Below are 24,657 nucleotides of genomic sequence, written 5' to 3' on the forward strand. Positions count from 1 at the left end.
AAGATGGAAGAAGCGGGAGGTGGCTGTGTTGCGAACACACGTCGCGTGATTGCAGCGCATTCACTGACGATCACTGTCAGACGTTGACAAGGCAAAGATGAGGCTAGAATCAGCCCTCTCGCTTGCACTTTTCTTCGGAGTGGGCGCTCGACCCTTTGGCAGCCCTGAACCTTATCTTTCTCCTGTTAGCTTGCCATACATATCCGAACATATTATATACTGGTTCCATCGAGCTTGCCTCTTCATGCGCCCCTCTCACGTTAATTGCACTGATGGGGACGTCGCTCATCACTCAGACAGGCTCACTTCGAGTGGGTTGAGCTGGCAGGTAGGGTCTGGATTATTTGGGCCATTTGGGTGGGGAGAAAACGATGTCACTGTTGTCGTAAGTCGGCTGCAATGGTTTTCACCCGCGCATCCTGATAACCCCTCACCGCGTTCGATTAAATGAAGGACCGGAACCCCCCGGTGTCTTACGGTGAGCAAATGCTATCTGCATGAGACTCTCACATTTCAACCTCGCACCTGTGCAGCCAGCAGAACTGCCGCGTTTGGGCCACGAATAACTCAAACCCCAGGTCTTTTGGGATATGTGATACCCCTCTCATCTTTCATGCATCCCTGCAATCAAGACGTTACAATACCTTCTCGTCTTCCCAGGCTCACGATGGTTGAACCAGAACCTGTCAATTTTGGTTGTCCCGATCTTTGTCCATTTCGTACCGATCAACACCCGGATCAATCTGAGGCTTGGATCGCGCTCGTTCAGCGGGGAAATTGTTCCTTCACCGCCAAAGTACGCGAGGCCGCGAGGTTAGGTGCGCGAGCTGTCGTAGTGGGAGGTAGCCCTAACAATGCGGAAGGAGATGAATTAATTACGATGTACAGCCCCGGTAAGTGCTGTCCCGAGGGCCAGCTTTGTGGTTTGCGATGACATTCGAACGCGTGCAAAACCTGACATGCGCCAAGATCCCTCTGGTGACATCAGTATTCCCGCTACATACATTACCCATGCCTCATATACATCCCTCCTGTCAACAATTGAAGCATCCAACACTACCATTTCTGGTTTGAAGACAGTTTCTCTTTTACTATCATCAGATGAGATATGGCAATGGTATGTAGGTTGCGTTCCGGGTCTTGCGGTCCTCGGGTTACTCCTTATTCGACTTGACTTTACCTAGGCCACTGCTCACTCTCTCCATATTACTTCTCCTCCCATCAATCATGACGCTTACGACGCTCTTAATCCATCGAATACGGCAAGCGCGAGCAGAAAGATTGGAGCGGGCCCCAGAAGACATCGTGAACTCTCTTCCCTCGGGCATTTGGACAAGTGATGGCCTTGAGTTCGACGACGTGAGGAAGGGGGTAAAAGTCGTTACTCACAACTCTCGTGTGCCCCTTGGCGATGAGACGGTCCCTGCCGTCATAAGTGAGGAAGATATAATAGGGTTTCATAGGGGGACTCCTGTGCAGAAAGTCGAGGGAGCTCAAGATGACGAGGCACAGCTCAACAAAGCGCAACTTGATGCTATCACTGCACCTTCTCCCGCTGAAGGAAGGGCGGAAGCTTCAGCCACTGCTGCTACCAAGAGAATGCCCCTCGGTCAGCGGCTGACTCCTGTGGATGGCTTTGGACGGAGGTACCTGAAGAAGGCCTGGTTTAGCGCCCAATCTGAGTGTGCCATCTGTCTGTCTGATTTTGAGAGAGGGGACATGGTTCGGATCCTTCCCTGTGGACACATATTCCACCGTGACGAGGTGGATTCGTGGCTGACACAGCGGAAAAAGCTGGTAAACTGGTTTCATCGACTTTTTGGGTTAGCAGTCGTTAACAGACTTGTCTATTTCCCCCATTAGTGCCCTGTGTGCAAGGCAGATATCACGATTGCATCCAAACCTCCTTCGTTGCGATCACCAAGTCCTGCTCGCCTGGCCTCCGTGCCTCTGCCTATTGGCGATGCGGAAGATTCTGACCAGATGACATCATCTCTAGCTTCGTCTCCAGTTGCTTCGACGCCAAATCCTTCACCAAACGAACGTACACCTCTCCTCAACCAACAAAGCTAAATATGAACGCCGAGTTGCTATATTTCTGATTAGTGTATGTATGTTCTGATTGGTCTCCAGTCTTCTGGAGCTTTCTTACTGGGATACATTGTCCATTATGTATTAATAATTCCCCATTCCATTGTACCTATAAATGAGAGACTGGGTTCTCTGCAACTAAAGGATTCCCTGTCGCTATGTATGCCGTGTCTTCGTCTGTTTGCTCCTGGCGTCGAGCCAGATATGCAACTGGTCATTTCTTAGAGGAAAGAAAGGTCGATATCATGGCGCTGCCAGGCGCACACCTGCACTCCCCTCCCCCTCACACACTATCCCATCCACCAACATCAATTGTCGAGTCTAGTTTACGGGCCACGAAAGTGGGAATGCCATGATTGACCCACATCTTCCGTATCTCTTCCATCCTTCGGTGATGCAAGTATTGACGTCGCCCCCGCCTAGCAACGACATGGTCAGCGAAGTGGATGACTTGGTGTGAAATTTGTGGCGTACCTCATCGCGAAGTCTGTCTCCCCATGTTCGTCCAGATACGGGGACGTCGTGAGAGTGCCCGAACCGCCGTATAAGGAGAGTATAGCGCATCTTTTCACGCAATAATATAACCCAACCACCCCTCCACACCTAAACAACGTAAACAGAGTTTCCTTCGGAACGGACATGATCCCGACTTACTCCCTAGTGTGCATATTACACTCTCCCTCGTTTCTCTGCTCTTTGTCGGTGCAACAATGCATTTGGTAGCAGCAGATGACACCGCAAAACATGCAGATCGCCGCGTCCGCGGGAACTGTACTGCATCGTTGGCATAAGAGAGTCCTTTGGTCCGCAAATAGGGTGTCCAATGCATAAGGAAGCCGAGCCAGATGATAAACGAACGGCACCTCTAGCGAAATACTACAATCCGTCGTTGCAGTGGAGAACGCTCCAAACGCTGAGCACCATCCTCCTAGCACGCTCCGCAAACCTTCATGCTTGTGCAAATCTCCTATAAGAGGTATTTGGAGCACTTCAAGCAAGCGCAAGAATTCAGAAGACGACTTCTTGGCTGGCGGGACAGGTAACAGCAGAGCCCTGTTGACTGCATGGACTAGAATTGCCGCGCGGCGCAAGAATGGAAGAGTTAAAGTGACCAAGAGTTTGTCGAAATATGACTCGTATGTGTGCAGGACCCGCTCAGCTGTGCGGTCCAAAGAATGGGAGTGACGGGTGATCAATAACACGAATTGGCGAAAATCGCCAAAAATATTCTGATGCTCGTTGTCTAGATGGACTGGGGGACAAGTGACCTTCGGGTCGTCGGAGAGGAAAGATATTAATCCAAGGGAGTTTCGCACCAGGCTAGCATAAAACATCAAAGAAGTGACGTATGGAATCATGTCTGGCGCCACTGCCGCTGCCTCAACTAGAATGGTGAGCGGATCACGGAAAAGAACTGGTGAACGTAGTTTGCCCCTCGTGCACTGGGGAAGAAGGCGCTTCACAAGCGTTCGGTGGATTGCCGTCTGACCCCCGTCGTGGTCTGTCAGCTGAAGCGAAGCCAATCTTCTAAGCGACACCAAAAGGGAACGAATCATGTGGATTGAAGATTCGCCAACATTATCTACTAATGTATCGCCGGTCCTTGGCACCCCACGTATTGATATCTCGACACATGCGATCGAGTTCGCTACCAAATGCTTCGGAAGGTATAAACCTGCCGCTCGGTCCCTGGATGATGGAAATGAACGGCCGTGAAGATGACCTGACTGCTGCGAGATCATCTCTGATACGATCCGCAAGCTATCAACCATGAAATCTGTGTCATCGATAATGGAGGCGTGATATCCCCTATCCTCTGCGGTCCAGAAAGAGAGCTCTCCTGAGCCATCACTACTCAAATAGACATCTACCTGGTGATCTTGACTCGTGCGTGATGAACCAAGGCTGACACCCTTGATCCAATCTGACAGCGACACTTGGGGAAGGATAATAGGCTGTTTGAAAGTGAGATCGTCATATAAGGGTAGGATGACGTTTCCCAACGATTTGCACAATGGACAGATGAACTCTTCGCGGTCAGTTTTTTCTGCGTGATTTCTATGTGGCTGCTGCAAATGCCGCTGTTCGATTGAACTCTTATACACCTTGAAGCAATCCACATGCATAAAATGACCACAGAACGAGCCGTGTAAGGCGAATGATATCGCTTCACGGGAGAACGCACCAAAGGAGTTGGAGGAGGGATGCTCATTTGAAAGTTCGTGGGCTGGAATGGTTTCGTCCAAAGATAATGGGAGAGTAATCGAATCTGCCAAATCAGAGGGTCGGTCTCCTGACATGGAATGTCGAAACCGGCTGGGCTGAACCAGCCCTAACGCTCCGTAGGCTCGGCTATGGTCGAGGTCTTCTTGGCACACGATGCAGCTACCATATTGCTTCGTTGGATCCATCGTTTCCACAACCTCATCCATTTCTTCCTCGTCCACGCCCTCATCTTCGAAATGAAGCAGCACACTTTTCTGTTGTGCAGCAAACTGCTTCATGATCGCTGCTTGGCGCGCCTTGGCAGCACGTCGTTTAGCATCAGAAGAGTTAGCATCCGTCGCATGCACGGCCTTAAGGCGACGCATACTGGCCACTTCTTGAGGTAGGTGTTTCTGCAACTCCGACAAAGCCCATCCCACCTTTTTCCTAACGGGGTCGAATCGGTGACTACCCTCCAATTCGCAAAGCAACATGAACAGCGATCGATCATTAGCTTCGGAGAAAGTAATCTGGCCAGCCGACGAAGAAAACGCGACAGGTTGTTCCACTAGCGCAAGGAATAAGAGGTGTAGGATTTGGTCCAACGTGGCATCACTGGAGTGTGAAGCATCTACTGGGGTCTGCGTGATATTGAAGATGCCAACGACCAGGATCTGCAAGAACACACGGGATGTGAATGCTTTATTCAATTCGGTGAAAGGCCCTTCAGTAACATTGATAGCCCGAGGAACAACGACTGATGAGCGATTGCCGGTCTTCTTGGTGATCCTCGTCTCGAGGGCGGCTTCGACCTCTTCGCGACGGTTCCGGGAGTAGTGGAAGAAAAAGGGGTTAACTTCGTCCCACAACTCGTCCTTGAGTTCGTAGATACCCACGTCAGTGGTACCTTCGGGGGCTCTGAAATTTGATATCCCGGAGAGGGCCTTGTCAAATGAAGGCTCGTCGATAATTCGTTCTGCAACCCGCTTGCATAGCTCCGTATACGAACACGCCCCGCATGCAAGCCCATGGATTGCCTCCCTCCTGACAACGTCTTCAACAGTGAGATTTTTGGCATTGGCGTATTCAGTGAGACACGTAATAATCACGTAAAGAAACTCTTCGATCATAGAGGTTCGCTGTTGCGGATCGTCATAAACGGTCTGAGCAATATTCCCAGAAAACCACTCAATGAGTTGAAACCGGTGCAAGATGGATACAAAGACTATGTTCGGCTCCAGGAGCACAAAAGCGGTCTGGATGATGAACAAGTCCTGATCGTAGCACAGCTCACGAAGCATAAAGTCTCGGTAATGCAGTAATTGGCCGCGTATAGCTAACCCATTCCTGACCCACAGGCCGGAACGTATTTGCGCTACCATAACAAGAACTAGACACATATAATATTAGCTTCTTCGTACCACCCAGTAGCTCGGCACTCACCCCGTAAAGGGAACTCCATGATGATCAATATGTTAGAAGGTTCAAAAAGGCGGAGGAGAACATCTCTAAGATCGTTGTAGCCCTCCTTACGCAGATTTTCGGTCGTCAGGATATTGACATGCTTGATCAGTTCGGCGAGAAGCCAGTGCTGCGAGTGATGAAAGCTGACATTGCCCGACAAGACATCGAAATCGATGATCGAATGACGATGACCACACATTTGTATCTCGCGCCACTCAAGTGGCTCATACTTTGTTAAATCGAGCCCCCGAGAATGCAAAGAGCATACACTGATGATTTCCTGTGCAACCATCTTGATTGCATTGCACAAGCTAGCTGTCGTCGCATACTTAAACGCTTCAGCGTACGCCTTCGCCACTCGAGACAGGGATAGGGTTACATTGAAGACACTGATCCAAGAGTCTTGCTCGTACTCGACATGCGTTTCTGATGCTCGTTTGTTCGGGTTAATCCCAACGAACAGCCGACAAACACGGGTAAAGTTCGTGATGTATGTGTCATCCGAGGCGATGAGTTTTTGAACAGTTCCATTGCCACAAAGATGCCGCAGATCACTGAATATAGGCATGAATCGTTTGGATCGGAATGGAGGTGAATCAATATTCACGTCCCGGTCGCGTCGAGGGTAAGCTTCGATCACCTTGTTCGATATTTGGTTCGTGAAGAATGCCACGATGATGTTCAATAGACGATCGATGATCCTTTGGTTCCTTACGATATGCCCAGCTACTGACGGCACGGTGAAGAGCTGAACCGCGAAATATTTCACAGATGTATCAGGTTCTCTATCCACAAGAAGGTACGAATCCATTAGGCAGTTGTACACGGTAGCAAAACGTGATGCTAGGCATGAGACGGTCACGTTAAAAACAGTTCGCAGAGAATAGATTGAGCACACCCACCTACAGCAACCTTGTGATGATGGCTGATGCTGATCAATGTGATATAAAGATCCTTCAGAATGAGACGTGGTCGTCTCCAGAAACGGGTGTGAAATGAGAAGAGCCACTCTAATCTTGATAGGTTGCTGTGAGGAAGGTTTGGGTGGAGGAAAGGTACATGTCTGGGCCTAACGTCAAGGAGGCATGAGGCGACAAGCTCCTTCAAGGTGATCGCATCGGTTCCATTTATCGTGCATCTTGTCAAGTCAACAAGCCACTCGATTAGGAATGCGCTCAACTGTTCCCGAAAGGTATCGCTGGCTCTCCTGACGGTTACCCCAAGGTCAATCTGGTATAATCTTGATGCGATTCCCATTGCAACTCCCAGATGCGGTATGATACTGATAACTGCTCGCCCCTGCAAAGTGCCTGAGTCATGCGGAATACAAAGCACGTTAAATTGCATACTTCAGCATCGACTTTATCAGTCAAAGCAAAGGCTTGCTCCGGTGTATGATCCGTAAGATCGAGTAGCTGAGATGTAACCTCATCGAATGAATGTTTCTCGTCGTTCCACACAACCACCGCGTAAGGTCCGTTTCGGTGAAGATCATTTGGCGGGCCAATGATACTAGTCTCATCCGCAGGGGGCAGTGCTTCCTCAGGAGAGTCATCAAATGTATCGAGTATGTAATCAACAACACAGTTCAAGGCGCTCTTCAAGAGTCCTACCAGTTCGGGAGGGAGTTCCTGACGGGCTGGAGGCAAAACTGACCCCAAGGGGTGAAGCTTGCATTTTATGTCGCTACTCCAGGCCTCCTCGTCTCCGCAATCGCAGCAACCCCCTGGTTGCAGGGAGATGTAGAACGATACATTATGGCCCTCATGACTGGAAGCATGGAAGCACCGCGAGCATAGCACGCAGCTATCGTCCACAGCACAATCCCTATCGGAAGGGCACGATCCAGCTTGGTATCATTCCTGGGAGACCCAACCAGCTCCACTCACTTGCATTTATAACAGCATTCGCCTCTCTTGAAGATGTGGCCACAGGGCATGCCAGGAATATCATTATTTTGGGATGGATAAGTTTTTGCCTGATGTTCAGATAGAAGAACTCCCCTTCCTGGAGGCTCGCTGGAAAAATAGTGCCCGTAATTCCCAAACATACTCGAGTAAAGAGTTCGCAAAACAGTCGTTCTACCTTCCTGAGTCCAATCGAAGTCGTGGAGCTCGATGAGGAGCTCGAAGGTTGATCGTATGTGTTCCGCAATGTCCCGCATGTTCATGAACGAGACATCTGCGGATGATGAGCTTCCGGCAGCTCGTGAAGCGATCCAGGACATGCTGACTGCTAACTCGCGACTTTAATACAGAGGCTGGAGTCCTGCGTCGTGACAATGACGCGTAAGTCACAGTTTCTCGATCAATTACTTACATAAATAAGTATTTGAGACTGGTGATGAACCGCCCAGCGCTACAAACCAACCAGCCAACGTCGCCGCTCGCATCCAGCGGCGGCCCAATGAGCGATGTATGTCTCCCGTTGGCCCCTCAACTTTGTCTCATTAGCTAAATAGGCAACGAACTCTACAGCCGAGTCAACGTCAAGTCGATTCTGCAGCGCTAGATTATTTAGTCACTGAATTCACACATACCCTCAAACATTCTTCTAAAATTGCTCATGCGCGCTTCAAACGGCGAGAAAAGGAGCTAATTGACGCTGGATACGTTGCCCCCCACCGTCTCAGAAGGAACCAAAGGCAGCGGTTGGCAGCGTTCGAGATTCAGTAAACTCGACTGCTTCAACCCCTAGACCGTCAACTGGCGAGCCTTCAGATGAAGAGGACGTTGCTGCACGGCAAAGGCTAGAAAATATTGGCGTTATCGTTGGTGGGAATCTGGCAGAACGGTATGATCGGATGTCTCTCTTAGATTCACAGTTTATTCATCACCTTGCCTGATGTCAAAGATTAACCCGTAGTCGTTCTACACGTTTCACCGACCCCCTGGACACTATCAAATTTCTTTGCAAGGACGTATGGACAGCCATATGGGATAAGCCAGTTGACAATCTCCGGACAAATCATCGGGTAATGAATGCGGTCCCGCTGTTCGATACTGATCGACTAGATTAATCGCTGCTGCTAGGGTGTTTATGTCCTCCAGGATAATTCCTTCAAACCGCTGCTACGAATATCTTCGCCTCAAGGCAGCGCCGAATCATTGCGGCAGGCTCACCTGGTTAGCCCCTGTCTGACGGCCCAATCATTGGCAATCTCATATCTGTTTCCCAGTATCTCGCTTACCCCGCTGGTTTAATCAAGGGCGCTCTTCAGCGCCTTGGGATCCCCGGGGCCGTCATTCCAGAAGTCACCACATTGCCACAATGTGAGCACGGATTACGATAAAGCTTCACCCACCTCCAACTCCGCGTTTAGGTACTTTTCAGGTCAAACTTGCAAAGACTTTATGAATGCTTTCATCGATCATTACGCTATTCGCTGTGACGGGCTCACGAACAATGATTAGTTAACACCATTAGTATTTTCGATACACTATCCCACGAAAATACTTGTCGACGCAAGCACAGTTTACATTTCAAACAGCAAAGTGTTTCAGAGAGTACAGCATGACTCTTCCTTTGTCATTTCCGACGGCGAAATATTCCGTTCCTGGAGAAAAGTCCAACGCAGTAACTGAACCATGAATTGCCATGGGAGTTGGCCAATTAGCAAATACTTTGAGACTTGGGAGGTGTATCTATAAAGAGGATACGTTCAATACCGATGACTGCACTGGTGTTACTTAACTCACCATCTTGAGTTGGCATTCTTTGTCGTCGCTCGCTGCAGCGATGAGCTGACTGGAAGGATCTATCCTCATGCTGGTGATGGAGGTTTTCAGGTTGGTAATTTCTTTGAGGGGATTGACGCTTCTTCCCATAGAATCTTGTCGCACGGCGGAGCGATCATAAACGCTGACGATTCCTGTATGTGTCCTTCGTCCTAGCGTCAGTAATATCCCAAGATGGAGACAATCGACTTACCCAACAGCATAGTAGTCACCTTTGGTACTCCCTTCGAGTATGTTTGGCTTATAGGTGCCTTCATCCCTCCAACGACTTATGCATCGTCGCATGCCGATATCCCACAAGTAAACTTCGGAATTATCACCTAGTGTCATCAGTTGATCTTGGCCAACCCAGCATAAATCTTTGATGTCGGTGTTCATTTTCATACTCCCTGTAACTGGTCCTCCTGTAATGTTTTGTGACCAGTCAACAAGGTAGACATAGCCATCTCGACCGCCGACGGCAAGAAATTTGCCATCCGGCGAAAACTTAGACATGGAGAATGAATCAACCACACGATCCTGGAGAATCCTTCCTCTGGATGTGGTGCTCTTCCAAAAGGCACTGGAAGACTTCACGAAGCGATCAGACTGGATGTCATAAACGTAGTAATAGGGTCTTTCAGCGGTTAAGAGGATAGAGGAGCCAGTGGGGTGAAAAATGGCGCGGGGTTTGCGAAGCTCGGTCGCATGAACGGTATGTAGGAGTGGATTCATCAATCCATCGATCTGCAATTGAAACATGTTAGAACGAGGGAGATCATGAAGGCGAGAACATACATTGAACAGGCGTAAACGATTATCCATCCCCGTCGAGAGCATGACAGACACAGTAGGAGAGGGATGAAATCGGACAGATAATATTGAGGCGTAGGACCTAGCTGCACTGTTTGCATCACGAAGGTGTTCAATCTTCAAGGAATCCGACGGGAGCGCCGAGGCCTTGGCTGAGGTGTTCAATATCCCGGAGGTAGATCTGAGAAGGTGTTCTAGTTCCTCGTGCTCATCCTCAGCACCGTCAAGGGAAGAAAGACGTTTCCGCTTCTGGTGGAGTTTGCCGCGTGCATTGGTTGCCCACTCCGGAGTGGGGTTCATGCGCTCAAACCTTCAAATAAGATGTTTATCATTAGTTGTTACCGCATGAAGGACTCGGCGGTGCTCACTGTCTCCGTAATTTAGCTTCGTAAATCCTCCCTGTAACTTCATCATCTGCGAGGGAGTCGCGCAGCTTGTAGAGCCGTGTATCAGCCGCAAGAGATATTTTGATGTTGTCATCGGACGGGTCTGCCCAAGCGGATTTGATTTTTGGGATTTCGTACGTCGGTCGGGGGGGATAAGCGGAAGTCGAATCTTGTGGCCCATTGGACTCGGACTCGTCATCCGATTCAACAGAACTCTCCGACATTTGGGGTATCTCATCTTCCTCATCTCCAAGCAAATCCGTCACAGGAGTGACAAGGTCATCCATCACAAAGAGCTTTGGCACGAATTCGTTGGTCGACCAGTGAGTAAAGGAATCACGATAACTCACATCCTCATCCCGCACATTCTCCAAGCCAGTAGTCACATACTGTTCAGCATCAGGCGAGTCGCCTATTTCCTTCTTTCGTGGCTTGACCTTCGGAGCAGACAGCTTGCCAAAGAGGATGCGCTCAAGTCTTAGTTCGTCCTCGTCCTTTTGCGGTTCATGATCTTGCGGGATGCCAGACAATGCTGAGGGCTGTGTCGAATCAAGTCCAAATGTCTCCTCATCACTCAGGTCATCTGCGTCAAACCGTAACCGTTTTCTAGGCGCCTCCATGTTGAGCTATGAACTTTGAAAAGACGAGGATTTGTGTGGCTGTACACATCATGTTGTGGACTCGTCCAATTCAGTTGGTGTTTAGAAGGCGTTGTTCTCGATCGTCCCACATCCTTCAGATGTCGCACTCAGCGGGGCTCTACAGGCCTAGATCAGCCACCCCTTCTTCTCAGCCATCCTTTTCGAAGAAGCCACGTGTCCAATCGCCTGAACATGATTCTGGTCCTCTTGACACTGTCTTTGCCCAAAACCCTGCTCAAGATTCAACGGAGTTGCAAGTTGATAAGGAATCCAATATATCGCCTGAGATACCCAAAAGACAAGTGGGAAAATCAAAATCGAAGAAAGCCAAAAGGAGGCCACCACCCGAGTCTGGGTCCCCAGAGGATGTAAATCTCCGGGATGTTTTTACTTTACTGGGAGAGGAGGTTGTTTCACAAGCAGAACGCGAAGAGAGAGACTATGACGCGCCGGTGGAGCTCTACTCAGAAGTCGAACTTACTGTTCGTGACATCAGCTCGAGCGGTAAGTGCGTATTCGGGGTTTTCGTTTTCACAGAATACATATTTTAGCCAGGGGAATCGATATCGCTGTTGCCTGGGCCTCATACACCGTGGGCTGTACTCGTTCCCTTTGCTCTCCCTGCGGAGACCATTCGGGCTCGCGTATATCGGCATTCACGATTGCATTCCTACGCTGATCTACTGGAAGTTATAACGCCCAACCTCGAGCTGAGGGATGACTCGCTCGTTCGTTGCAGATACTTTGGGACCTGTGGTGGATGTCAATACCAAGTGTGTTCACAACAGTTAGCGGAGTCTACCCCGATCTCAGTCGCCGCGTAGATGATCCCGTACCATCAGCAGTTAGCTTTCAAGAGGAGGGTAGTGGAGAAAGCTTACGCTACATATTCCGGGCTGAACCCTGACCAGGTCCCTGCAGTCCTTCCGACTATTCCCTCGCCAAATCAGTATGGATACCGAACCAAAATTACACCTCACTTCGACGCACCTCCGAAAGGCAAAAAAACAGAAGCTCAAGGGGCATCTGGTAGCACCGATCCACTGCGGAAAGAATGGGAACTTCGAATAGGGTTTGACCAGAAAGGTCGTCGGACGGTTATGGACATTGAGGTTCTTAGCCCTTGCCACTTGCTGCTGCTGACTGGCTGAGCGGGAATTCCCGCCCTCAGGAATGTCCAATCGCAACAGATGTGCTCAATAAAGGCTTAGAAATTGCACGAAAAAATGTCCAGCAGTACGTTGTATCACTGCTTGCTCGCGTAGTAACTAATTACTCCCGTCGAGGAAGGACTATCTCGACCTACAAGAAGGGCGCAACACTTCTCCTTCGTGATTCACTAGCCGTACCCGTGTGGGAAACCAACCTATCCAATGGGGAGGAGGCGTTTACAAAGAGCGTGATAGCGGAAACAGATGATCAAGATGAGCGACATTATTGCATCACATCCCACAAGGCCACAGTGCGGGAGCGCGTGGGCGATACGTTATTCGAGTTCTCCGCCGGATCCTTCTTCCAAAACAACAACTCGGCTCTAGAACCCCTTACCTCGCATGTTCGCGATGCGATTTTTTCGTCCAGCGAAGGAGAGGCCCTCGAGCCAGGCTCGACAATCCGCAAGTCCCCAACTCACCTCGTAGACACATACTGTGGCTCGGGCTTATTTTCTCTAACCCTCTCTCCGCATTTTTCCCACGTGGCTGGGATCGAAATAGACTCTGCTGCGATACGCGCTGCCCAACACAACACAAATCTCAATGGGCTTTCGCTCTCAAAGCACAAATTTCATGCAGGCAAATCCGAAGACATCTTCGCCTCAGTTTTGTCCTCTTCAGAAGAAACATTCCCGCCTGATGACACTGTTGTTGTGGTTGATCCACCTCGGAAGGGTTGCGACGAGGCGTTCATAGATCAGGTTGTGAGCTTCGGCCCTAGCGTGCTGGTGTATGTTAGCTGCAATGTTCATACACAGGCAAGGGATGTGGGTATGTTGATAAGAAAAATGGAGGTCAAGAGTGAGGGCAGCTATGTATTAGACAGTTTGCGAGGATTCGATCTCTTCCCGCAAACTGCGCACGTTGAAAGTGTTGCTGTTCTCCGTAGAGTTGTCGTACATTCGGTGTTTCATTAATGATTACCAATGCTGAGAAGTGGCATGAGTGTCATGCTTACATCATTCATGCTTACGTTATCGATCAGTCCAAACTCAAAGCCCGAAAGGTATATGAGGGTCGCGGGAAGATCTTCTGCGCCGAACATCCCTTGTACCGCTTACTAGATCGCAAAAGTACATTATGTCGCTATTGCAGGACGTCCTCAAACCCACTGTTAATGGGGGTCTGCACTCCGCAAAATCCAGAGATCTTGACGTCTCTTTTGAGTCCCCGGCCAGACGAGCCGCCACGCCATCCTTTGAGGATGCGGGAAGCGATGACGACGAATACATTAATGTTGTGAGCACTCCTTTCACTTTTGACACTGCGGAGTGTGTCCTTACTGTCTCGCGATCGCCTAAGGTGTCGATACCAGGCACCCCCAGAAGGGTCGCCTCACGTCCCATTTCCCGATCAACATCACCCACTAGATCAGGTGCTGCGCTGCGTAAGGCGCCAGGCCCTCTCCACATCACTTTATCCACCCCTAAATCCAAGACGGACCCTCTGCGGGTCCTCACAACCGATCTCATCCAACGCATTTTCTCCATGCTCTCTTCGAAGGACTTAGCGAGCGCATCGCGCGTTTGCGTAAAATGGAACAAGAGCCAGAGCTTGAATTATTGTAAGCGCCCTTACTTCACTATCTTGCCTCGAGCACGCTAATGGGTCATCGGATTTGGTCAGTATGGTTCCGTCATTACAGGAAGGAAGAATTTGGTGACAAGTCCCTTCCGACAGGGAAGTGGACTAGAAGAGAGTCGAAGGAGAATTGGGTACGTTTCCGTGCGCAACGTCAGAGTATCTATTTCCTCAAGACTTCTGGCAGCGTAAAACCTATTTTCAGACACTCCGCCATAGTGCCGAACTAGATGGAAACACATCACGCTATGGTTATGCAACTCCCCAGTATTCCGGTTCTGGTCATGCAACACCAAAGGAGATGCGCGAGGAACGGTGGGCCCAAGAAAATTCTGGGCCCAATGGGACAGGACTGGGAAAGATCGAGATGAGGGAAATGTACAAAAGCCTCGGTGGGCGGATGGCCAAGAGTAAGAATAGAGGCAGCGGCCGAGACAGGGGTGGATGGGAAGGGGGCGGCGATCCTTTGAATTAAGATCTGGTAGCTCGATCATGGACAGATTGGATGACAGCTTGTCTTACACTCTAGCATCGTATTTTCACTGAACATCAATGCCACTGCACTGTATAGTCACTAGTGTATGTTGTGGCCCCACACTGTATGAGTGGAATATACGCATTTTTCGTGGCAACTCCGCATGGTTCTAATGAGATACTTGTCTGAATGAAAAAGCTAGTTGCGATTTCCCGAGGTTTAGCACGTAATTACGTGCTCAAAGCTCACGAAATGTCTCACCGACGTCAACTCACCAACCAGCGGAGTCATGGGACTATTGTATTTAATCCTCAGGAGGTCAAGGCAGCAAGTTCAAGGCTATCACGCCAAAGCTCTTGTCTGGTTTCATCGCCGAGTCACAAGCGTTAGGCGGAACATTAGTTGATCATTTCTGGATCGTGGTTGGGCAATGTCATCCCCAGCTTGAGGAAAATAGTGCGTCGAGATCCTCTCCGTGGGCATTCTCTACTCATCCCTTCTCAGTTAAGATCCTTCGGTACACAAAATCCTCTTCCCCCCTTCATTCTGAGACCGAAGGGGTCGATCGAGAAACAATCAACTTCTCTCCAATATATCAGATGGGCGCAGAACTTTTCACCCATCTTTGCATTGCTTGTAGGTCTTGATACCAATCTCCTGAGAAACTGGTGAAAAACTCACGTCAGTTATGAATCCTAGTCGTCGTAAATCTGGGAGCAGGACACCCCCTTCGATTAACGATTTCATCGCAAAGGATACGGACGAACTCCTACAGATGGCTGCCTCAGAAGGGCTCGGGACTGGGAAGCACGCTGCTCTAAAAGCTCTGGTATGTCGTGAAAGCGAATAACACATCTACTGAAATCTCAACATGTTGATTCAGATATTCAAACGTGACGGCCAGTCATGTCCATTGACTGGCGTGCCTTTCAACACTAAGTATAGTGTTAAGCCAATTTTGGCCCATATAATTCCTAACTCAGTCCATAACAAGGTATAGCACTACAATTCTAAGGTAGCATTGATTAATCTTCGTTCTACTGCACAGCCTGATACTATCAAGTGCATTGGCATGCTCGCCGGGGCAGCTGTCCGTGACCTTGTTCTGGGACAATTGAATGGCCTAGGCAACCTTATCCATGTCCAATCAGATGCGCAAACTGCGTATGGTGACATTTACTGGGGAATTGAGGCCCGCAACGAGAACGGAATGGTGCGATTTTCAAGCTCGACGTGCTTTGCCATCACTCATCAATCCTAAGATTAAATACATCTATAGGAGAGTTCCCTATGAGACTGAGGAGGGGCCCGGAATCATTCGCCTTTGTGGTGGGGATCAGATTGTCTTTGGAGGGGGCCCTGAGGCAGCACGACTTGGACCAGGCCCCAACCCGTTACTTTGTAACCTCCGGCTTGCTGTGGCTCGGGTCTTGAGGATGAGTGGCGCTGCGGACATTATTGCACAGATGATAGATGATGGAGATGACACAGATTTCCCTCACGTTTACGTTGCGTCGCCAGCATTTTGTAACATTCTTGCTGCTCAACTCCAACTTGCAGGAGGGGTTCTTTTGTAGGCAATTAGTGAAATTGTGGAGGTTACAATGTGATGCGTCGGAAGCCAGCAAAATAGTTCTTTACATAGCCTCAAACATGAGCAACGCGAAACTGGGACAGCTGAGAGGATATCAGAACGTAACTCACAAATGAGAAGACCAACCCAACCAATTGACGTACTGCAACCGCCACCATGAGGGTTGGCCTTGTTCTCGGGGATACTGACGCTGCGGAGCGCTTGACTGGAAGAGGCCTCCTTGATTTCGTAGAAGTTGGTATCAGCTGCTTGTGTGAGACCAGTTTTCTCGAAGCCTGGATGTATGTTCTTTGGGTCCCCCTGATACGATCATCTCAGTCAACGACGACCTCGGCCTTGAGAGTACTAGTGGAAGGGAGCGGCAGCGAAAGCATCTTAGTCTTTGCGAGAGACGCCGGGGTCTAACGTTTTCGGATGTGACACGGTATACCCATAGGAGGTCGGCAATCTTCAGCAGCTAGGTTGGTGAGAACCTCGGAGGGAGATTCAGAGGCCACGACACCAGCACCGTAACCCTTGGTCATGGACTCGGCACCAGCGCGCATGTAAAAGCACTTAAGATGTATGCACCAATGCCAATATCAGTAGAAATGTCATTGGTGATCTGGTTGAAACTTGACGGCATTCAGACTGTCGGTTGATGGAAGGAATACTGGCGAGGACCATGGCCACGCTCCATCCAGAGCCCCCATTTCAGCCCTCAAATCTTTGGGCCTCAACAACCGCAGTTGACGAGTCCTCTTCCCACAATGGGTCTGAATCAAGCGCTGTGTGTCACATGTTCGAAACTCAGCGAAAATCCAGGCTGGTCAACCCTCTCTCGGAGACCTTAAGAGGTGGGGTATTTGGCTGAATAAAATAGGCCTAATGGGCCAAAACGAGGCTGTATATCCAAGGATATACAAATCCCAAAGTGCGGCGAACCGGGGAAAGTTGCGCGAACATTCATGTATATCCTTGTATATACATGGATATCCTTGTATATACATAGACATTCATGTATATCCACCATGTATATACAGGTGGCACCTGAATACATTTGCCGCGGCTGCCGATGTCATGTGGTCCGTTGCCACATGTTACTGCGGAGTTGTCCGAATTTATTGTTATATTGTTATATCAATCTCTCTCCTCTCGGTCGATGTTGGGTCCCCCGCTTTGCAGGTTGCTTAACGTGGCTTGGGCCACTGCGGGCTGAAGGTGAGACCCTCTCTTTTCATATTTCATACGTTCTTCCGTTCGACCGTCGCACCTCTTGCGTTTTTAATGTCCTTCACCTCTCCTTATGGCGAGGCGGAGGCGAGAGTATCGCCGTTGTTTGTCATGATTCTCCCTGACAAATACTGTATCCTGAGTATCATAGTGCTGCAGATTTGCTGCATTGCGCCCTTTCCTGTCGATGACGTGGACTTTATGCTTCTGACGCGCGAGCTCCTCTGTCTCCTTCAGTCATCCATATCATCCTGTCGCTTCCGCTTCCCGTCACGTCGCCATTCTATGCTTAGTGTGATCTTCAAGTCTATATGGCTGGGATACCGGCAGTCCGTCCCCCTGGAATGTCTCAAACACGCCCTCCACGACACCTGTCTCTCCTGGGCCGCATCCCCTCAACGTTAAGTACTCTCCCGCATTTAGGTTAAGTCCGGTGGCCAACCAATTTCTCGATATCATGAAGGATTTCAAAGTCGATCCTCACGCTTGGCTGTACACTATTGAATTCCATGACCAACGCTCTCATCGTAACAGGATGCCACTTCTGCAAAGCAACCCGTCAAACTTGCCGGTGTCATTAAAGTTTTGGGTTGAACTGGCTCTCGCGGAGGTGTGACCCAGGTCTGCAGATTTCTGCAGCTCATCCGCAGGGCCTAACGTCACCCACAGGTTCGTATTGAGTTGATGGACGAGATGCAACGCTCTATCATTCGAAACGTCAAGGTACCAGTTCGTGAGTCGGATGTCCTTGCCCTCTTGGAGTCTGAGCGTGAATTCAGCTCAGTGTGTCCAGTGACTTGCTAGACAGTAACAATATCCGCTGATGATAATTTTCGGCGTTGATTTTCTTTTTCAACCCTGTGCATCTATTGAGATTTGCATATTGAAGAGTTTGACCTATGTTCCGCTATCAATTCCACATGGGAATGAAGCGCCTTCAGGTTGATTCCACGCTTGTCGTTGTGTATTGAAGCCGAAGGTAAGCGGGAAAAGTACCATTTGCAGACATACTGTGATTTAGAGTGTGCACATCATTGTATAAAGAAGCTTCTCAAGTCATCAGGTGCGTAGCAGCAACCCACTAGGATGTCGCACACGCCTGAAACACAACATAGTTACATCTTTTTTTAAGCTTTGCAACCGCCACAATCCCCTCCGTAACGGGAGGGATGCTACACGCGCACTCCCCCTCCTATACATATAACCCTCCCCGTCATCATCCGAGTCATCAAACAACCTCTTTATTCCATTGTATTTTCCATCTTTCCCTTGTTAACATGCATGCAAGAACTCACCGGGGGGTTGCGGGAAGGGGTTGACTGTCTATTCATACAGCGAACAGAAAACGAAATGATGAATTAAAAAAAAAAAAAAAAGGGTAGAAAGAAACAGAAAGAAACAGAAAAAGGGAAAAGAGACAAGGAGGAACCCGAGTTGGGCCCATGCTTAAGTATAACCATCCCCAGGTCTGTGCGCAAGAACTGATGTGGGAAGTTGCCAATACTTACGGGGAGATCCGAAGGCATAGTTGGACTATATATATATATATGCGGAGTTGTCCAAAATATATTGTTATATTGAATGCCACGCCCCGGATGTATATATAAAACATTCTAATCTAGAGATGCGCCACCTGCCTCAGCTGCCTCTATTAACCGTGCAAGCATTTCATCTTCTTCCTCTGAACCATTCAATTCAAACATATCACTCTCGTCGCTGTCGGACCTGACAGAACCATCGTCAGGCACCCTGTGGACTGGGGGTGAATGGTTTGGGTTATGATGTTTAGCAAGAGCCTGAACTTCGGGCAGACTATGGAACGCGTGAAGAGAGGGTGGAGGGTCATTGGGAGCCCAATCTTTTGTACCAGCGGAGATCTCGAAAGTTTTGGTACTTCCTTCCCAGCGATTTTGTAGCTTATGAAGCCTGTGAATCCGCATGAGGGAAAAAAAGGCAACATCAACATCACTTCCAAGGGCAGCAAAGTATAGGTGAACGGCTCGGTAACTCTCCTCCCATATCCATTGACGGAGATTGGCATGTTCAGCCTCGCATCTGGCAATCTCAGATTGGCAGCTGACAACCATCTGTGCTGAAGGGATACCTTCCTTTACACATGGATCAGCGAGCCATGCCGGTAGCTCTTCGAACTGTGAAGGATCACAATCTTGCCATATATCTTGATCTACATCCAACTTATAGAGACCCTCCTTTCTGAGCGGTGAGGGAAGCCATGCATCTTCAGCAACCCCATTTCTCCCTCTCATCTCAGCCAATTGTAAGATCTTATCGTTATACTTCTTCAGAGTGGCATCAACTCCAGCTGAACGACGAGAGACTGCTTTGTCTACATGATCTCGTAAACTCTGGTCAGCGACTCGTCCTCCATGAGATTGATCAAGTCGTTGCAGCTCCTGTTTTCTTGCACGTAATTTGCGGAGTAACTGATCACGCAGCACACGAAGGTTCAAAAAGCCATTTGCCCATACATCCTTCTCTGCCTTCTTGAGTTCCTCATGTGTATCATCCTTAGCCTGCAACTCCTTCGTGGCCTTCTCTACAGAACTCCTCAGCCTCGCGATGCTGCTGTCAAGGACATCAACGCGTTCCTGCCAATCTGCCAGGAGGAGTTCTGCCACTGAATCAGAGCCGGTAGGCATATTGCACCTCAAGTCTTCTAGAAGTGACCTAGAACTCTCAATGGTTGCCTTCCAGCCCATGATGGCCTCGATCTTGGTGCGGACGGGAGTCTTGGTTTGCCGAGCTTGAGGCTTCGAGTGATACTGACGCTGTGCCTTGAAATGTTCCAGCATGTCATCCACATTCTGCTCCTTGAGGGCCTGTTGAGCCGACTCAAGACGTTTCTTGGCATTTGTGATGTGATGGTGCAACCAATTCCCCAAATCCAGGCACTTCGTATCAGTGATATGGCTCATCTGCATGTCAAGCACAAAGAGACGACGGTGGTACCCCGCAACCCGAAGACTTGGTATGAGCTGTCGCAGTTCACTCCAAAAACGCTCACACACTTCACCATCCGAAAGACCCCAGACACGATCCTTCCGAGGGTGATACCATAGCTGACAAGCCCATTGATGTCCATAGGCGTGAAAGATAGAGACGCCCCACACCAGACGTGACCGCCACTCAGGTGCAATGTTCCACTTGTGAAGCGCACGATCAGTCTGGCAACCAATGTCATACAGGCACCCGATGGTCCACGACGAAGGGAGATGCTCTATAAGCTTCCCGAGTAATGAAAGTATGTAGAACTGTTGTTCCCCTGGAGTCCAAACGCTGACGTAGAATAACGGTATGCCGTGACGACAGACAGCAGACATAATGCCCGTTTCGTCGAAGTACTTCTTGGATGCCTTCTGGCGCTCCCCGTCGGCAGCCGTGAACGAGCCTTCACAGCCATCATACGTGCTCTCTGTCAGGTTGAGCCCTGGGGTGACATGGTTTTGCTTGGAAAGATCATCCTTGCCGCTACCCATGTTTCCTTTGCCTTTCGAAGCCCGAAAATTCCGTTTGGGTTCACGTATTTCAGCAACCTTGCTCTGCCACATCTCAGCATAACCGCGGGGAACCTCAATTGTTTGAGGTGACGTCATTTTGGGATCCTGAGAACCAATCTTGTTCAATCCGCGGTACTGGGGCCTCCTATCATAGTCTTTGATCCTCTTCAGCTGAAAATTTGCATCGAACGAAACGATGCAATCTGCTGACAACTCGGACGTGGGACTAGATGTAGAGCCGAAACAACATGGACACCTTCCCCGGAGGTAGTCACTGGGGAGGTCAGGATGTGAAAACGTAGGGGATGTATGAGCATTTCGATATTCTCGCGCATCGATCGAAGTGTTCTCATCCAAATTTACATGAACGGTCGGAGCTTGAAGAACGCTGGGTATGCTGGACGTTAAATCTGATGGGATCTTGGGATCTGGATGGGAAGGATCGACATCCATGTCTGATTCCGGAAGGCAATTTGAGACTGAAGGTGGCGAGGATGGTTCGCAGAGGTGGCCAGGCAGAAGACGAGGTGGAATGGGGATGGCGCTTGCCATGCGGTCCATCTCTGCATCGACGAGTCTGATGAGCAATTGATAGTGCACAAGGGAGTTGCTAAAGCGACGACGAAATGAACTCGCAGTCCCGAAATGATGCCCTTCACGCTGAAGCATAATTTCGGCAGTTGTTGTCCACGCCCGTATGTTCGGTGCCATGTGTAAGAACAGCGTAGAGGCCCAGTCAAGCATTACCATGCTCACAGCAAGTTCGGGTCGGACTGGGGCACAGGGAAACAAGCCGCATTCGACGAGCTGCACAGTGAGTGTTTGCTCTTCACAATGCCTTATCTGCCGCTTCTCAAGCCGTGACATGTAGACGCAGAGCACGTCATCCACTCGGTGAGGGCCGGCACAATCACAGTGCTGACGGGGTTCGCTTCGTTCTGATGAAGCAGAACGTTCCCGCATCCACTTCATATACGGTCGTATCAGACGCGGCAGGACATCTACGTGCCACCGCGTCCTCTGATGGTTGCGTCGCATGGCATGCTTAGACATGATATCAAGGGGTAACGGTGGGGGGGCTGGCTCACATGTCTTTTCCTTGCCGGAAATGACGTGAAGAGACTCAGATATATATTCGTCCATAGGATGAGGTGAGGTGTGGGGAGGGGAACTAGGATTTGCGGCTGAAGGACCCTGAGATGAAGTGGGGGCATCGTGTAATGGGGCCAATTTGAACTTTTGCCTCTGGAATTCCTCGTATGCTTGGATGCAGGGGATACTGCTGACTGGGGTCGTCCTCACGATACCCGATTTCTGTTCACGCTTGAGAGCATCCCGAACTCGACGCTGAAAGAGGGCTAGCGGCTCTCTATGCCGACTAAGCTCGTGGGGCCAAACTCTCCAAAACCTCTACTTTCTCTCTTGACTTCGCTATGCTCGATCCTAAAACTCCGTGGTGGGTTCTCCGGGATTCCGCAAGGTCCGGGCTCAACTAATCTACTACCCACTCGTTGTGGGCTAGACAGTTGCCCTTATTCCTACTGTTGGATTCCACACACTCACTCCAACTCTAGCGCGTCCTAGCACCTTAGAGAAAATGGGGGAGGGGAGAACTTCTCTGTGCCACGCTGCACTCAAACGAAAAACTGCGCGTCTTTGTACTCTCGTTCTCGTCTAAAACTGTGGCCATAGATCGTGCTTCAACGAATTCGATCACGTTGCCGCCATTCTGAATTGGTGGCTGCGCTGCGCTTAACTTTGACTCCGTGGGCGCTTCGATCTCTAGATCACATCCTAACAACTGCTCTGAACTTCTCTGCGCTGGATCCACGACAATTGGGAATGAGTGCCAGGGCATGAAGTAGCCACAGGGGCCGTACATCTTCCACAAGTCACTCCGCATTGCCGGAGGATCTTTCGACTGAGACACTCGCGCTCTAACCTCTTCTCTAACCTCGTCGTCGTCAACCGTCTGATACAAATACTCGCTAGGACTGAAGCTGAGGGACTCCTCAACCACAGTTGAGCAAAGGCTGAGAGGCCTTAGCTCTTTAAACTCAACGTCCTCCTCGCTACATCCTGAATCGCTGAACTCTGAACTTTCGGCGCACTCGACATACATTCCGGCTATGCTAGAGCGAGGGCTGGGAGGCCTAAGCTCTTTTGACTCTGTCTCTCGTTCTATCTCCTCGTGAATCGCTTGCTCAACTTTCGCCTGAGGCAAACACTCTGGCATTGCAGACTCGATCACATCAAACTCGCGCGATCTGGGTGCGTCCGCTGCCATCACATCCAATGAACTTTCGTCGCTGGTCTCATACTCCGTCATGTCATACTGAACTCGTCCTGGGGTGCCAACGTGGCCGCTACTCATCGTACTCGACTCGTCGTCGTCAAACTTAAACGGTATTTCGTAACTTCCTTCATGTGCTCTGATCTGACTTCCGTGGACTTCGTCTAGATCCGTCATATCGTCAATCGAATCGACTGGGGACTCTGGCGCAGGGACGATCGCGCTCTCTCCAAATCTAACTTCATGTCCGCTGGCCAGTGACTCCGCGTCACATCGCTCTCGTACACAATCAAACTCTTCGTCTCTGATCATCCGTTCCAACGATCCGTCACTAACTTGACTTTCCTGTCTCTCTAGGTTGGCAATCGATGCCCGTCTGTCATCAAAACTCGAATCCACACTTGGAATAGCAACATCTTCTCTAATCTCTGAGTCGATCGTCGACTTGGTGCTCATCGCACATGAACTACGACGAAGGCCTGGAGGCCTGAGCTCTTTAAGCTGGGGCTCTCGCACTCGGGGCCTCACTCGACTACCGCGCTCAAACGTCCGCGTAAGTCTCTTATCACTTCCTAATCCCAAAACTTTCGGCGTTACTCGATCTGCTGACGCGATCTCTGCATCCACGTTGACACAGATAGCGAATCCGTCCGTCCGTTCCGTCTTACTAGCTGGATCACTCTGGGCCGAAGTATACTTGGCCCGATCGTCGTCATACTTAACTTCCGCGTCGAGGTTGGCTACCTCTTTCGAAATCGATGAAACCTCTGTGTTCATCGCTTTCACTTCCACTTCGTCTTCGTCTTCTCCTTCGTCCGTCATGTACTCTACCACGTTAGTCTGTCTCGTAGGAATTCTATGTATTTTCGTTGCAGCAGTCAAACGTTTGTTGAGCTCGTAAGAAGTCCCGAAAATCATTCCCAGCGGAATAGTGACATTCTGGTCCATCAAACGCTCGAACAAGTCGTCGTTCTTAACGCGATCTTGCAACTCTGACGCAAATCGATACGCTGGAACTGACTTCTGTCTAAAACTCGCCCGCTTCGGGTCTTGCACTTCAACGTTCTCAGGCAACTTCTTAGTCTTACTCGAGCTTGGAACTGCTCTCGGTTTCGACGCAACCTGAGGGTCAGCTCTCTGCTTTCCCTTATCTCGCGAAGGTTCTTCTCGATCTACATCCATTCTCGATGGACCACTCGACTCTGGAGACGGTCTCTTAAGAATAACCGGTGGCTTTGCCGGCAGTTCAACATACGCCTGACTCGGTGGCGCTGCGTTCTTTCTCAACTCATCTTGCGGCATCGTTCTAACTTGGGGTGGAGGTGGTTGAGGACTCATCGGCCGCTCATATGGCTTCGATCTCGACGACCTCCCCTTCTCTTTCTCCGTTCTCTCGGCTGGAAACACTTCGTACACAGCATCTCCTAACCCTCCAAACTCGTGAATCGCTGTCT

At 49.8% G+C, this 24,657-nt stretch overlaps 9 protein-coding genes across 9 annotated transcripts; 5 read left to right on the top strand and 4 right to left on the bottom strand.

Moving 5' to 3' along the window:
• The first annotated feature begins 31 nt into the window (after nt 1-31).
• On the top strand, nt 32-2,161 carry EI90DRAFT_1178055 (uncharacterized protein). Its single transcript, XM_039051550.1, has 6 exons — nt 32-385; nt 454-478; nt 534-893; nt 970-1,117; nt 1,185-1,797; nt 1,864-2,161. The coding sequence occupies exons 1-6, from the start codon at nt 98-100 to the stop codon at nt 2,071-2,073; spliced, it is 1,644 nt and encodes a 547-aa protein (XP_038915413.1). The 5' UTR covers nt 32-97; the 3' UTR covers nt 2,074-2,161.
• EI90DRAFT_3060308 (uncharacterized protein) lies at nt 2,079-8,064 on the bottom strand. Its single transcript, XM_039060481.1, has 7 exons — nt 7,650-8,064; nt 7,110-7,587; nt 6,663-7,059; nt 5,740-6,603; nt 2,746-5,686; nt 2,566-2,694; nt 2,079-2,510 (listed from the first exon to the last, which is right to left on the bottom strand). The coding sequence occupies exons 1-7, from the start codon at nt 7,985-7,987 to the stop codon at nt 2,375-2,377; spliced, it is 5,283 nt and encodes a 1,760-aa protein (XP_038915414.1). The 5' UTR covers nt 7,988-8,064; the 3' UTR covers nt 2,079-2,374.
• A 39-nt stretch (nt 8,065-8,103) lies between these two features.
• Nucleotides 8,104-9,052, top strand: EI90DRAFT_3145752 (transport protein particle component; the record flags this gene model as incomplete). Its single annotated transcript, XM_039065337.1, has 6 exons — nt 8,104-8,175; nt 8,238-8,410; nt 8,458-8,553; nt 8,614-8,734; nt 8,793-8,885; nt 8,939-9,052. 6 exons carry the CDS (start codon nt 8,104-8,106, stop codon nt 9,050-9,052), a joined length of 669 nt encoding a protein of 222 aa, XP_038915415.1.
• Nucleotides 9,053-9,146: 94 nt separating this feature from the next.
• EI90DRAFT_3060311 (WD40-repeat-containing domain protein) lies at nt 9,147-11,340 on the bottom strand. The gene is made up of 6 exons (XM_039060482.1): nt 11,026-11,340; nt 10,658-10,971; nt 10,275-10,599; nt 9,691-10,223; nt 9,459-9,642; nt 9,147-9,404 (listed from the first exon to the last, which is right to left on the bottom strand). The coding sequence occupies exons 1-6, from the start codon at nt 11,293-11,295 to the stop codon at nt 9,243-9,245; spliced, it is 1,788 nt and encodes a 595-aa protein (XP_038915416.1). The 5' UTR covers nt 11,296-11,340; the 3' UTR covers nt 9,147-9,242.
• Nucleotides 11,341-11,951: 611 nt separating this feature from the next.
• On the top strand, nt 11,952-13,496 carry EI90DRAFT_3060314 (S-adenosyl-L-methionine-dependent methyltransferase). The gene is given in 5 exon segments (XM_039060483.1): nt 11,952-12,089; nt 12,141-12,428; nt 12,488-12,552; nt 12,607-13,463; nt 13,474-13,496. The coding sequence occupies 3 exon segments, from the start codon at nt 12,141-12,143 to the stop codon at nt 13,445-13,447; spliced, it is 1,194 nt and encodes a 397-aa protein (XP_038915417.1). The 5' UTR covers nt 11,952-12,089; the 3' UTR covers nt 13,448-13,463; nt 13,474-13,496.
• Nucleotides 13,497-13,911: 415 nt separating this feature from the next.
• Nucleotides 13,912-14,740, top strand: EI90DRAFT_3060317 (uncharacterized protein). The gene is made up of 3 exons (XM_039060484.1): nt 13,912-14,094; nt 14,157-14,245; nt 14,299-14,740. Exons 1-3 carry the CDS (start codon nt 14,019-14,021, stop codon nt 14,584-14,586), a joined length of 453 nt encoding a protein of 150 aa, XP_038915418.1. The 5' UTR covers nt 13,912-14,018; the 3' UTR covers nt 14,587-14,740.
• A 169-nt stretch (nt 14,741-14,909) lies between these two features.
• EI90DRAFT_2922149 (uncharacterized protein) lies at nt 14,910-16,163 on the top strand (the record flags this gene model as incomplete). The annotated part of the gene is made up of 6 exons (XM_039054791.1): nt 14,910-15,089; nt 15,138-15,226; nt 15,286-15,415; nt 15,470-15,580; nt 15,635-15,799; nt 15,849-16,163. Coding segments are annotated over 6 exons (990 nt in total), but the record flags the coding sequence as incomplete, so codon positions are not given.
• A 2,842-nt stretch (nt 16,164-19,005) lies between these two features.
• On the bottom strand, nt 19,006-21,948 carry EI90DRAFT_2922071 (uncharacterized protein; the record flags this gene model as incomplete). The annotated part of the gene is made up of 2 exons (XM_039054787.1): nt 19,006-21,258; nt 21,298-21,948. The coding sequence occupies 2 exons, from the start codon at nt 21,946-21,948 to the stop codon at nt 19,006-19,008; spliced, it is 2,904 nt and encodes a 967-aa protein (XP_038915420.1).
• Nucleotides 21,949-22,498: 550 nt separating this feature from the next.
• On the bottom strand, nt 22,499-24,079 carry EI90DRAFT_3060332 (uncharacterized protein; the record flags this gene model as incomplete). The annotated part of the gene is made up of 3 exons (XM_039060485.1): nt 23,837-24,079; nt 23,353-23,764; nt 22,499-23,331 (listed from the first exon to the last, which is right to left on the bottom strand). The coding sequence occupies exons 1-3, from the start codon at nt 24,023-24,025 to the stop codon at nt 22,499-22,501; spliced, it is 1,434 nt and encodes a 477-aa protein (XP_038915421.1). The 5' UTR covers nt 24,026-24,079.
• Nucleotides 24,080-24,657: the final 578 nt, after the last annotated feature.

The sequence above is a fragment of the Cantharellus anzutake genome (assembly GCF_015039405.1).
Source record: "Cantharellus anzutake strain C23 chromosome Unknown EI90scaffold_27, whole genome shotgun sequence".
Taxonomy (NCBI): domain Eukaryota; kingdom Fungi; phylum Basidiomycota; class Agaricomycetes; order Cantharellales; family Hydnaceae; genus Cantharellus; species Cantharellus anzutake.